The sequence below is a fragment of the Carassius carassius genome, chromosome 29 (assembly GCF_963082965.1).
Source record: "Carassius carassius chromosome 29, fCarCar2.1, whole genome shotgun sequence".
NCBI lineage: Eukaryota > Metazoa > Chordata > Actinopteri > Cypriniformes > Cyprinidae > Carassius > Carassius carassius.
In genome coordinates, this window is record NC_081783.1 from 30,353,563 (window position 1) to 30,368,249 (window position 14,687).

The 14,687-nt window shown below is 38.5% G+C and overlaps 1 protein-coding gene across 1 annotated transcript; it reads right to left on the bottom strand.

The window, feature by feature from the left end:
- Positions 1 to 12,764, bottom strand: polr1d (RNA polymerase I and III subunit D). The gene is made up of 6 exons (XM_059516827.1): positions 12,738 to 12,764; positions 6,072 to 6,117; positions 4,885 to 4,982; positions 1,328 to 1,404; positions 344 to 426; positions 1 to 197 (listed from the first exon to the last, which is right to left on the bottom strand). The coding sequence occupies exons 1-6, from the start codon at positions 12,752 to 12,754 to the stop codon at positions 153 to 155; spliced, it is 366 nt and encodes a 121-aa protein (XP_059372810.1). The 5' UTR covers positions 12,755 to 12,764; the 3' UTR covers positions 1 to 152.
- Between the last annotated feature and the right edge of the window lie 1,923 nt (positions 12,765 to 14,687).

The window sequence follows — 14,687 nt, forward strand, 5'->3', positions numbered from 1 at the left end:
AGACAAACAAAATCAAAACTGGTTCTCCTCAAGATGTGAGATGAGTAGGGTTTTAGTGCACTGGCACAAACCGTTTACAAATGTTAATGAACATAATATAACACATATCCATGCTAGAGGAGCATGCATCCATCCTGAGCGTGTCCTGATCTTCATGACATGGGTTCCTCTTTATCCTTGAACGCTTGCATCCGTGCCTGTTTCAATCAAGATCCCAGACAAACAGACATTAATGCATCTGCAGAATCAGTGTCTGAGAACCAAATCACATTTCACCATATGACAACATTCCTTTCAATTCAACATAATAACAATAAATCATTATTTTAGCCACAGGACTAACCTGGAAGGTGTGCAGCACATGTTTGCAGACTTCAGTCAGGTTATTCAGGCCGCTGCGCAGGGGTTCAGACGCTGCCATCCCATCTGCACAACACCACACAGATCATGAACAGTCATAGGCTACAACCAACCCTATTCAATGCATTGTGCCCAATTATATACATATATATTGGACTGGAATCCCTGCTTTCCTCAGCGTCTGATTTGATCTAATGGGTTCAGCTTCACGAGAGAGATCAGGGCAGGTTTGTCCACTACGATCATTTTAAAAAGCTTAATAATAGTTTGAAATCAACTTCTTTGTTTTAAACACTGATAAAATGTAGCATTTGCAGAATTCCAACATTCAATATTATTATTGAAATATATTTTAAGCTTTCACAGATTTTAACATCTCATCTAAATTGGATTTTTATTCTCAAAACCATGAGAGTAAAATTCTGACTGACTGCTGCACTCATGAGAGCGATCAGAGCTGTATCTAAAACATGCTTCAGTTCAAACACATGAAGTGAGTCCAGGGGGGTGCTCCAGAAAGCAGGTTATGTCTGAATTCTAAATCAAAATACATATCTGATATGACTTACTGTATAATTAGCATAAAACAAGGAATATACTTCACATTCTCAAGGATTAAAGATTATCAGTGAGGTGGCGATATGCATTAAGCATGTAAACAACTAATGAACAAAAGAAGAAGAAAGAAACATCTTGGCTTTTTCTAAGCTCTGTTTCTGTAGTGACTCGTCGATTCGTCGCTCAGTTGAGAGTGTCTTGAGTCTTAACCAGGAACATACTCTGAGTGGAGTGAACTTACTCCCGGATGTGTTTTTGGATCCACATACCTCGAGTCAGCACGGTTGGGGTCAATCAACCAAGAGTTCAGGGTTTAGTTCACGGTAAGTTAACCCTGCGTTCTGGAATACCCCCCTGCTGTGTTCCCCTGTGCCACAGAGAGCAGGGTTACTGTCCGTCAGTCTCTCACCTCGCGTCTGAATGCGGAAGTTGATCTTGCTCTCTGACGGGTGTGTGATGCTGTAGCCACAGAACTCCACATCCTGACTGCAGAAACACACACACGACAGAGTGAGCACTGCTGACACACACACACACACACACACACACACACACACGACTCAGAGTGAGCACTGCTGACACACACACACGACTCAGAGTGAGCACTGCTGACACACACACACACACACACGACTCAGAGTGAGCACTGCTGACACACACACACACACACACACACACGACTCAGACTGAGCACTGCTGACACACACACACACACACACACACACGACTCAGAGTGAGCACTGCTGACACACACACGACTCAGAGTGAGCACTGCTGACACACACACACACACGACTCAGACTGAGCACTGCTGACACACACACACACACGACTCAGACTGAGCACTGCTGACACACACACACACGACTCAGAGTGAGCACTGCTGACACACACACACACACACACACACGACTCAGAGTGAGCACTGCTGACACACACACGACTCAGAGTGAGCACTGCTGACACACACACACACACGACTCAGACTGAGCACTGCTGACACACACACACACGACTCAGACTGAGCACTGCTGACACACACACACACGACTCAGACTGAGCACTGCTGACACACACACACACACGACTCAGACTGAGCACTGCTGACACACACACACACACGACTCAGAGTGAGCACTGCTGACACACACACACACACGACTCAGAGTGAGCACTGCTGACACACACACACACACACGACTCAGACTGAGCACTGCTGACACACACACACACACACACACGACTCAGAGTGAGCACTGCTGACACACACACACACACGACTCAGAGTGAGCACTGCTGACACACACACACACACACACGACTCAGACTGAGCACTGCTGACACACACACACACACACACACACGACTCAGAGTGAGCACTGCTGACACACACACACACACACACGACTCAGACTGAGCACTGCTGACACACACACACACACGACTCAGACTGAGCACTGCTGACACACACACACACACGACTCAGAGTGAGCACTGCTGACACACACACACGACTCAGACTGAGCACTGCTGACACACACACACACACACGACTCAGACTGAGCACTGCTGACACACACACACACACACACACACACACAAATAAATAAATCTTGTTGCAACATTAGACAAAGAAGATCACATATATTTGGTCCAATCCCATGTAATAGAAGATAGTGCTAGAGTGTATTGTCTGATTAGAGCTAGAATGTTTGGTGTCTCTCTCTCTTCACCGTTCCCACATCTCACACCTCAAACAGATCAAATATTACCCTTTTAGACATAGTTAAAACTCACCCCGTCCCGTATACGGGACGCCTACATTTACTTCACTATATTACAATTAAATCCAATCTCGACAAACGATATATCGTTGGAAAGGTCTAAGACTCCCAAATACTTATTTTACCAATGTTTTTTGCCAAAAATGATGTAGGAAAAGTAATGGATTAATTTATGACAAGAGTGCACCAGGGATGCCAAATGCGGGTGTTTTTGTGTTGTGGCGGGTAAACTCGCTTCACCTACCGGCCACCGTGGGGGGTAAATAACAATAGCATACTGTTTCACCCGGCCGGTGGACAAAAAAAAATTAATTTTCATCCCTGGTGTGTGTACAACACACAATAAAGTGTAATATCATCCGAAGCAGCTCCGTGGAGAAATGCGGTGTAAACCGGGCTCGAAACGGCGGCGTTGTTCCCAGTACAGTGTTTGCAGCTGAAGTTAGTGTCGCCGGCGGAGTGATATATCTGTTGGTTATTTACAGTACGTTTTATAGCACGCGCTCATGATATACAAGATCGCGTGAAGAGTTGAATTTATCGCTCACAAGTTTCCGCATACTGTCACGTCTCTGTCAAACCCCGGTTCATTTTCCTCCAGCATTCTGCAACATTTTAGATTATATGGACAGTTTGTGTTTATCTTTTTACGTTTTTAACGGCATAATAAGCAAACTAACCAACAGTATTATCGGTCGCGTGTCTAATAACTGCTGTCCGGGGGATGCATTTTATTTCCAGTCTTCAAGTACTTTTTCAGAAGTTAGCTCTGTGGCGAGTAAATCACTCTCATATGCAACGAAATCTTCCTTCTGGCTACTGAATGATGTCTAATATTAGTCGATGTCTAATAAATTCTCTGATTTTACTCGCCAGTGTGTTAGTTGGAGGCTAAGTTTAGCACAGATATTTTCACTCGCGAACAGTCTGACTCTCCGTCAGGCGATCTGTGCTTTTTTTCCTCAATGGATGCGCAACACACCGGTATAATGAACTCTAGTGTTAAGGAGCACAAATCGCCGTCGCTTTCTCTCACACTCACACAGAGAAAGAGAGGGAGAGAGAGATGGGATTGACGTGCTACATTTAAACAATATTATTTGTTGTATTTTCCTTTCAAAATAACGGCGTTCCTATGGAAGACTCCAGCTTTTAAGAACAGCTGGGTTTTCCGGTAGTGGGTGGAGCTAATGCGTGAACGGCAATCTCATTGGCTGGCGCTCACCTATTATCGTCCCTGTTTTGATTTCAGCTAATCAGTTCGAGCAAACACACAAAACCTGATTAATATTCATGAATCCAGCAGCTCATTAATCCTTAGTAATCCTTAGTGTGTTTTATAGTTTTTATAGGAATCGTTTTATCTTATCAGTTGTTTTGTAAGGTTTTTTTTCCCCAATTTAATTTTTATTTTGTATTTTTTTTACAGAAACACTGAATGACCGAAAAAAGCACCACCACCAGCCCAGTTAAAATGTTCAGTTAAAACGACTAATAAGCATTCAAACATGGTTATCAAGTTTACTTCTAATTACTAAAGTTCTAATCTTAAATGATACTTGATTATTATAAAGCTTGACTGACTGGAGAGTAAACTAAAATAATTACTAGCCAATGGCGATTCAACTGCCAAGGTGTCCGTAGAGGGTTGTAAGTTGTTATGTGGAAACATCATTGTATCTCTACACATGTTTGACAGCTCTGGCGTAAAAACGATGTATTAAAAACACAGTGTATCATCGGTTGGGCTACGGAGCTGAGAGATGAGCTGCTTCAGCAAGAGTCGGCTGTTTCTAAACCTAGTAAGCTGCCTAGATAGACAACATCTGAGCATCACTGAGAGAGAAAACGCAGTATTTCACTGAGACTTGAGATTAAATAAACTGCTTAAGTATTGTAGATCTTGTGAATCTCAGTTAAAGTGTATTTTAATTGCATTTAATTTTATTTGTATTTTTTAGTGCATGTCTATTTTAATATACGTTTAATTGTATTTTCAGCATCATTCCTCCAGTCTTCAGTGTCACACGATCTTCAGAAATCATGAGCATCATTATCTTTAAAGGAGAAACCATTATTTTAGATTCTAATAATATTTAGCAGGATTAGTTTGTGTTTCTGTATTTTTGATCAGATAAATGCATCTGTGAGCAGCTCTCATCGCTGTGCAGCGGTGTCTGACCTCTTCATGATCATGTACCGGAGAGAGTTTCCCAGCGTGTGATCCTCTTCATGAAGCACAAACGTCACACAGCCCTCGTCTGCTCCGTCCGACCGCACCTGAAGCACAAACACAGCACCAGAACACCATGCTTTTAATATCCTAATCCGTTAAAGGAGTTTTAGGCTGTATTAATTAGGTAAACCGGAACCGGGAACACTTCCCATAACACCTGATGTACTTGCTACATCATTAGAAGAATGGCATCTACGCTAATATTTCTCAGTATCTTCTATGAACTGCTCTTAATGTTTATTATTATGTCTCATAAGGCCCCTCGAGGGTTAACACATGCATAATGTAGTGCTCTGATCAAGGAGCACATTGAAGGTTAAGTCAACACATGAATGTACTGTGTCTCTGCTATCCACCTTCACTTTACTTCAACTATTATTGTCTTAAAATGGTGCAAACTGCCATTTCTTATCTTCTTTGATTGTATTGTTCCACAAATAGTTTTACAGTTAACTTCTAGTTATTTACTCATAACTGCTAATGAATCACTTCTGCTTAGCAAAATAACAAGAATAACTTTGTGCAAAATAAGGGTTAAAATATAAATATTATGTTCTAAAAACACTTAGGCTACAATTTTTATAAAGTAAAAGTTAATACTGCTAAATTCTAAATAGAAATCAATGAAAACTAAAGCACAAACTAAATGTTAGCACATTTGTTCATCTGCACATACATGGTAATATTATATTTTTGCATATGATTTACAGTTTTCTGCTCTCAGAAAGTACAGTAACTGTATGAAGATCTGTACAGTATACACCTATCCTGAAATGTCTGATTCTAGTTATAGCTTCACAGACATCATGACATTAATCTGTCTTTTATCTTATTGACAGACTAGATTTTTTAAGTAACGTTAAGCCTAATATTTATCTAAAACAGTATTTGTATTCTGTTTTAAGTTATGTGTGTGCTCATCTGAGTTAGACAGGTCAACACTATTCATGTAATGTACAGGTGTTTGTGTTAATGTAATGTGTATCTGTTCTAGAAACACGAGGAACTGCAGCGACTCTACTGTAACAACACACACACATCTGACCCAGAGGTGAAGAGGATGTGATGTATTTCATACTGTCATGTAATAAAATCATAAAAACAGAATGCGTGAATAATGAAGCTTGATTTACCATCTCCAGCGCGTGTTTCGGTGCGGGCCCCGCCATGCTTCTTCTTCTTCTTCTTCTTCTTCAGTGAATTTTATTGGCAGTTTGCAATCTTTGTGCATTACCGCCATCTACTGGATTGAGGTGTGATCACATTGGGAAGTCATAAAGAATATATATATATAAAAAAAAGAAAGATCAGAGCCCAATCTTCAGCTAGCGCTGCGTGTTCAGCTCCTCCAGCTTCAACTTCAGCTCAAACCTCCAGAGAAGAAAAATAAATAAATATTAATAATAATAAAAAAATATATATATATATTGGGCTAAAGTCTTCTTGCTAATTGTGTTTCTTTTATAAACTCTATCACTGCTTTGGTTGTAGACTGTGTTCCAGGTAGACTCAACAGGTTGCTCAAAGTAACAGAGTTCTTTGTTATCCTCTTAAATATTTCTCTTTTTTCAGAGTACTGCCTACATGTCAGAAGTACATGCTTCACGGTTTCTGTTTCTGTACAATATGGACACATTCCTGTCTCATGTTTCCCTACTGTGTGTAAGCCGCTGTTCAGTCCTGTATGTCCTAACCTTAACCTGGTGAACCAGGTTTCCTCCTGTCGTGAAAGTGAGCTGATCATTTTAACTGTTACATTCTGTTGAATACTATATAAATGCCTACCTTTTTCCCCCTTATCCCATTTATCTTGCCAGAGTTTATGAATACCATCTTTAATTATTGTTTTCAATTCTGATTTGCTAAGTGGAACCTGTACTTCTACTTGTTCTGCTTTAAGTGCTTCTTTTGCCAATTTGTCTGCCCTCTCATTGCCCTCAATACCTGTGTGCGCTGGAACCCAAGTGAACTCTAATATTAGCTTCTGTTGAGTTATCCTGAAAATTATCTGATGAACTTCATCTAAAAGATCCTGTCTGCATGCAGATTTCCCAGTCACAGATTTATATGGCTTCACTTCTTCTACCCACTGTAGTGCTATTATGATGGCCATCATCTCTGCAGAGAAGATTGAGAGGTGGTTTGAGGTTCTTTTTTGTATTATAACTTTATATTTAGGAATGTATACCGCCACACCTGTTTTACCTGCTGGTTCTTTGGATGCATCTGTAAATATTTGTACTGTGTCATCATACATTACTTCTATGTATTGCTGTACACTTTGATACAATCCCGTCTTGATTATATTTTTAGCTTCTAAATTAACTACAGGATAGCAGAAAAACCAAGGTGGAATTGTGCTCAATTTAACATTTTTGCTGCAAGGTATAGTACTGATTCCCATGTCAGCTGCCTCTTTATTGCTGTTCCATCCAAAACTACTGTTCACAATGCGACCATATTCCCAGCCTTCTTCTAACACCGGTTTTGTAGGATGTGTATTTTCATGCCCTTGTAAGTTTACCCAATATGCAAGAGAAAGTTTTAACCTCCTAAGATTTAAAGGCATCTCCCCTACTTCGACTTGCAGTGCTGGGATAGGTGATGTTCGGAAGGCTCCACTACACAGCCGGAGAGCTTTGGCCTGCACCCTGTCCAGTTCAGCTAATGTAGTTTTTGCTGCTGTTTTGTATACTGTACTTCCATAGTCAAACACTGATCGGATTAATGCAATATAAATTCTTTTCAAAGAAGAGCCTGACGCCCCCCAGTTATACCCTGAAAGACACTTTAAAATATTGATTGCTTTCTTACATTTGTCTACCATTTTCTGAACATGATTTTTAAAAGTAAGTTTACTATCAAACCACACACCAAGATATCTTAAGTCATTAACCTGTTTGAGAGATTGTCCATATATCTTAAGATCTATTGTGGGTTTTACCCTTTTCTTAGAAAAACAGATGAATTGCGTTTTTTCCACTGACAGGTGGAACCCCCAGTCAAATGACCATTTTCCAACCTGACTAATTGCCGTTTGCATCCTTTGCTGTAAATTGTCAATATTACGGCCCCTTACCCACAATGCTCCATCATCTGCATATAATGCCCTGTTTATTCTTTGGTTCACTCCATCAAACACATCATTAATCATTATATTAAACAGAATTGGACTGCATACACTACCTTGTGGGGTGCCATTTTCTATTGTGTATGTGCTTGATGACTCAGACCCTATCCTGACCTCTATGGTTCTATCCTTTAAAAAATCTTTGATCCAGTTGAACATTTTACCTCCTATTTCCATTTTATTCAACTTAATTAAAAGTCCTTCTTTCCACAGCATATCATAAGCCTTCTCTATATCAAAAAAGGTTGCCAAAACAGATTCTTTGTTAACTTGTGCTTTACGCATGTCATTCTCCAGGCAGACTACCGGATCCATAGTTGTTCTTCCATTACGAAATCCACTCTGATATGGTGTGATCAGCCCTCTGCTTTCTAATTTGTACACTAACCTTTTAGTAATCATCCTCTCCATGAGTTTACAAAGGTTAGACGTTAATGCTATTGGTCTGTAACTTTTGACATTCATTTTATCCTTTCCTGGTTTCCCTATAGGGACTATTACTGAGTGTTTCCACCCAGTAGGCAGTTTTCCTCGTTCCCAAATTTTGTTATATAAAACCAGTATCAAATTTTTTGCCTCATCAGATATTTCTTCAATCATTTTATAGCATATCCCATCTCTCCCTGGTGAGGTATTTTTAACACCTATCAATGCTCTTTTTAGTTCAAACAGTGTGAATTCTGCATCTAGTGAACTCTCCCCCGCCATTTCCATCCCCAGCATATCTTTATTTTCTTCAATGATCCTTATTCTTATATCTAGCTCTTCACTGAAGAGGTTCTGTGAGCTATGTATGCTTACAAAGGATTTTGCAAGCATCTCAGCTTTTTCTCTACTGGTTACTGCCTCAGTGCCATTATCTCTTAATACTGGTAGTGAAAAGTCCCTTCTTATGCCACCCATCTTTCTGATCATTCCCCATATGTCATTAATTTTAATTCCTGTCCCAATATTACTACAAAAATCTCTCCAATACTTCCTTTTAGCTTCTCTTATGATTCTTTTGGCTTTAGCCTGTGCTCTTTTATACTCCAATAAATTAAAACATGAATGATTAGATTTAACACTTTTAAAGGCTTTATTCCTGTTTTTAACAGCCTCTCTACACTCATCAGACCACCATGGTACCATTTTCTTCTTCTTTACTCCAGATGTTTTACCTATTGTTTCCTCTGCTGACTCATATATTATGTTAATAATCATATTATTCAACTCCTCAATGTCGTCACTCAAATTTGGCATGACTTCAATTAATTTGCTGCTCGTTTTAAAATTATACAGCCCCCAATTGGCCCTTTTCATTCTCCATCTTGAAATCCAATTTTCTTCAAGACTAATGTTTTGACTCCTTATTTTAATCCAAATAGGATAATGATCACTGCCCATTGCATTATCACTGTTCACATCCCATATGCAAGTACCTGCTAGTTGTTGCGACACAAAAGTAAGATCGATTGCAGATTCTACACCATGAGCTACATCATACCTAGTACCTCTTCCATCATTTAGACACACTAACTGATTATCGTCCATAAACTCCTCAATGGTATACCCATCTCTATCTGTTCTATCACATCCCCACAGGGTATTATATGCATTAAAATCTCCACATACTATAACTTTGGAGTTTTCCACATCACATACACTATCCAACATGTCCCTAGTTATTTTTTGACAAGGATTATAAAAGTTTATAATTCTAATTTTTGTTTTATCAACCCATGCCTCAATTATAATTATCTCAAGCTCTTCACTACTGTTGATAGCTCTATAGTTAACACCATGTTGGATGAATGTGACTACTCCACCACCCATAGCAAGGGTTCTATCGTTACGCACTGATGTATAGCCATACAATGTAAATTCAAGTGAGGGTTTTAGCCAAGATTCCTGAATGCAAATAATGTTAGGTTTAACTGATTGCTCCTGAATATGCTGTTTTAGTTCTTGTCCATTTGCAATTAGACTCCTCGCATTCCACTGTAGAATGGTTAACATCATTAATCTCCACCACCACATGTTGATTGTGTATCTGATATCCCCGTTATAAGTGTTGCATTAATGATCTCTACTGACATCTCTTCCATTTCCAAGTATTTTTCTGCCGCTTTTGCTATTATCTTAGTTCTCTCTGTTCGGCTACATGCTTGAGCAGAACAGTTGATGATTTCTACCATAAACGCTACAAATCTTCTCTTTTCCACTATAAGTGTATCCTTGGTAACATTGCAGCATTTATTTATGCTTTGAACTGGGGGTTGAGTCACAAGTGCTGGTCTACTATTGCTGTCATTAGATTTTATCTTTCTAATTGCCTCAGCGTATGTAAGCTTTTCTTTTACCTTCACGTTCTGAATTTGAACCGCTTTTTTATGTGCATCACATCCTTTGTAGGCAGCACTATGCTCTCCTCCACAATTACAACATTTGATTTTAACTCCCCTCTCACATTTCCCGTATTCATGTTCCCCTCCGCATTTGGCACAACGGAGTTTACTTTTACAGGCTGCTGCAATGTGCCCAAAACGCTGGCATTTAAAGCATCTCATTGGGGGAGGGATATATGGCCTTACTATATAGCTGACATACCCAATTCTAATTCTTTCAGGGATTTTGTCTTCCTCTAGCGTCAACAATACAGACAGGCTAGGCCCTTTAACACCATCTCTTGTGAAAGGTAATCGTTTAACTCTCGTTACTCGCACTCCTCTGACATTAACCCTAATTTCTTCTTCAGTTATCTCAGTTGACACTCCAGATATTACACCCATAACCTTCCCTCTATCTTCCCAAACTTGTGGCCTAACCTCTTTCCCAAGCAATGATTTACATTTCATTAATCCATGCTGCTGTACTATATCTCTACATATAATCAGTAGATTCCCATCTCGTAAAGTTTTAACAAACCGCACGTCACCTACCAGCTTGTGAATAGCATCACTAACCTTCAAGGGATTTGATGTACAAGGAGATTGAAATCGCAGAATAACTTTAATTTCTGATCTTTGTTGTTCCTCTCCATTATCTCCATCAGATTCTCTCTGCTTTATTTTCATTTTTTTCCGATTCACTATCCTCCATTCTTCGTTGTTTGAATTTCGCTCGTTACTCGTGTCTACCTCAATCTCATTTCCTTCATTCACGTCACTTCCTGCACCTCCCGGATCACACCTCATTCGTCCAAACTCAGCCATTCCACCAACCCACCCAATCCACTCCAATCCCCCGCCTTTTTTATTTATTTATTTGTAATGTCTATGAATCTCTTGTGAATTGTTTATTTAATTTTTTTTGTAGACTATCCCTTATCTACTGCCTTGCTTTACTCTGACTGTATTGTATTATTTTTTATTTTATTTTTTATCTTTTTGTGTTTGATACTGTATCCCCTGTGCAATTTGTTAAAAAAAAAAAAAAAAAAAAAAACTCCAATCCCCCGCCATGCTGCCGCTGCGCTTCTTTCTTCTTCTTCTTCTTCTTCTTGAGTTTTTTGGCGGTTGGCGCACACAACGTAATGGTGCATTACTGCCACCGACTGGTATGGAGTGTGGATCTGAATGTCTATTATTTACTTTATTCTAAACAAAAATAAATAAATAAATGATAATAATAATAAATAAAATAAAATCAACAAAATAAAATTAAGTCTCAAATCCTCTCAATCATATCTATTATTCTAAGATAATGAAAAACAATTCCGTAGCATTTATCTTTTGAGTTTTTTCTAAGAATTTCTACTAAATCAAAACTTATTCTTTCCTTTTTAAGATTTTGGATCATTTCCTTTCTTTTTCCCTCATATGTTTTACAATGTATCATGACATGTTCTACTGTTTCCTGTTGCTCACAATATTCACATCTGCCAGTGTTATGTTTACCTATTTTAAATAAAGTGCTGTTTAACCCTGTGTGCCCAAATCTAAGTCTCGATATAATTGTCTCTTCTCTCCTTCTCCTTCCTGCACATCTCATTTCTCCCACTCTCCTCTGAATTTTGTAAAACCACCGTCCTTTCCTCTCTTCCTCCCATTGTTTTTGCCACCTTTCCTTCAACCTCTGTTTAATAATGCTTTTCATTTCCATCTTACATGATGTTAACTGTGACTTCAGCATACTCTCTTTTTGTGGCCTCCTTTGCAGCCTTGTCTGCCATTTCATTTCCTATGACTCCAATATGTGCTGGTACCCACAAAAATATAACTTCAATGCCCTTCATTTGAATTCTATATAATGTTTGTTGTATTTCTATTAAAATATCGGCTCTGCTGTTTGAATGACTGTTCTGTAAACTGACTAATGATGAAGTTGAATCTGAACATATTATAACTCTCAATGGTCTTATTTCCTCTATCCACTGTAATGCTAACAGAATTGCTAACATTTCTCCTGTGTATACTGATATATTATCACTTATTCTCTTTGCTATTGAAATATGAAACTCTGGAACAACAAAAGCCACTCCTATCTTATTAACTAAATTCTTTGATGCATCTGTGTGAATCTGAATATAACTGTAATAATTATTAATATATTCCTGTATAGTATGTGAGTCAAAAATTGACACGTCTTTGTTCTTCTTTTCTAAAAGCACTAAATCTACTTTCACTTCAGGTATTATCCAAGGTGGCCGCTGCGCTTCCTACTGCGCATGCGCGGCTTTGACTCTGACTCCGTCCAACTGCGCATGCGCGGCTCTGACTCGTAAACACAGCAGCAGATTGAGTTGTGAGTTTGAACTTGTAGTGCGAAAACTAGGAATAGAAAACTATGAAACTCTGTAGCGTTGTTGTTGTTCTTCTTCTTCTTTGTTTTGGTGCTTGTCAGGAGAGGCATACAGTTAGCTGTTTGTACTGTTTTTGTTTGTTTGTTTTTAAACCCACACGTTTATCAAATGAGCGTGTGGAGCAATAATTAAAGTGTGTAGTTTGAGGGTCTGTGTGATGGTTATGTATCTGTGTCCCTGGAGCAGAGCCCTGCTGGCTTAAAATAGACATAACAACAAATTAATAAATAAATAAACAAAGCCCTTAATTCAGAACCTCATGATATTTTACTTTGTTTTCAAACCCCTTCTTTTTCTGATAAACATACGTATATTATTAATCTGTTAATTATCTTAGCAAAGTTTTATAAAATAAGAAGCTTATAAAAACAATACACATTCTAAAGCTTTTCAAATTTATGTAACTGCCCTAATATATGTATTTTTTATCCTGTTTTTTTTCCTTTCTTTCTTATTTTTATTGTTTTTATATCATTGTTCATTGTTTTATATAATACATTTTAAGCAATTTTAAAGACTGTTATTTGCTTCAGTCTTAATTTATAACCACAAAAAAATACTTAATTCTTAAAAATCTTAATTCTTCTTTAATTGTTCTTTGTCTTTTGGTTAATTTGTGCTTACCATCCATGACCATGACAAGAACCTTGATTTCTTGCTAATTTTTCTTGCGAATAACACGTTATTGATGTAAATAAAAAATAAAAAGTGTGTTTTCTGTTTGTTGATGTGTGGTGATGTGTATTTCTCTGTAAATGTGTTCCTTGCTGCCTATCTTGACCTGGAGATATTGCATCTCAGCAGGACCTTCCCGGTTAAATGAGTAAATCAATAAATAATAATAATAATAATAATTATAATAAAAGGCTTATTTTTAGATTTGAGAACTGGGAAAACGAGCAGAATTCAGTGCTGAAATAAAGTCAGTTTTGCTCTGATGGTGAGACCCTGCTCCAGCCCACAGTGAAACCAGGGGCCCGTCCCCATGTGCCCACAGCTGCGGTCTGTTCATGTTTACACCACGCTTCCTGAGTCTGTGTTCCAGTGCTCATGAAGACCGCACGGGTGGCGATGGGATGGAGGCTAATGCGGTAAAAACAAATGCTTTTAGAGAGCTTTGTTCACACATTAGAAGCTGCAGTGCTCTGCACATTATAAACATGTTCATTAGTGCGTATGCCACAGATGTCAGAAGTGAATTCTGGTGTGTAAGTGCCACGCAGCTGCAAACACAAACTACACATACTACTCATCTCTGCACCTGTGACATGTGCAACTCTTCACACTTGTCTGGTGACGGTGTGAAAGGTTGGAAATGCCACGATAAACAATAAAAATGTCCCCAAATTCAAGAAATGAATTGTCTGTGACACTGTCACCATCACAGGGTTTGTGTTGTATTATTAATACTGATCTATTTTCAAGATTATTGGAAGTAATCATGTACATTACACTCTGTGTGCTCTATGATTTCAAGTTTTTGCATTTGTTTGACAAGGAACTTAATAAATATGTTTATGACACCTCTCTCTCTCTCAAAAGAAAAAAAAGAGATGCATATACTTGCATGTATATTTATCTGAATTTAAGAATTTGACAAGATAATAAATACAATCATTATGGTTAGGAATGAACGTGCCTGAAATGTAAGTGCCGCTGGAAATGACTTTTAGTTTTTTAGTTTTGTGGTTTTCTGTTCCTGAGATAAACGGTGATTGTTAGAGACCATTGTCTTAATAGTAATCTGAGTGAGTAGACAGCAGGGAAACAGTGCTAATGCAAATAATAATAATAATAACAAATGACCATTACTAACATGATAGTTTGTGTGATAAA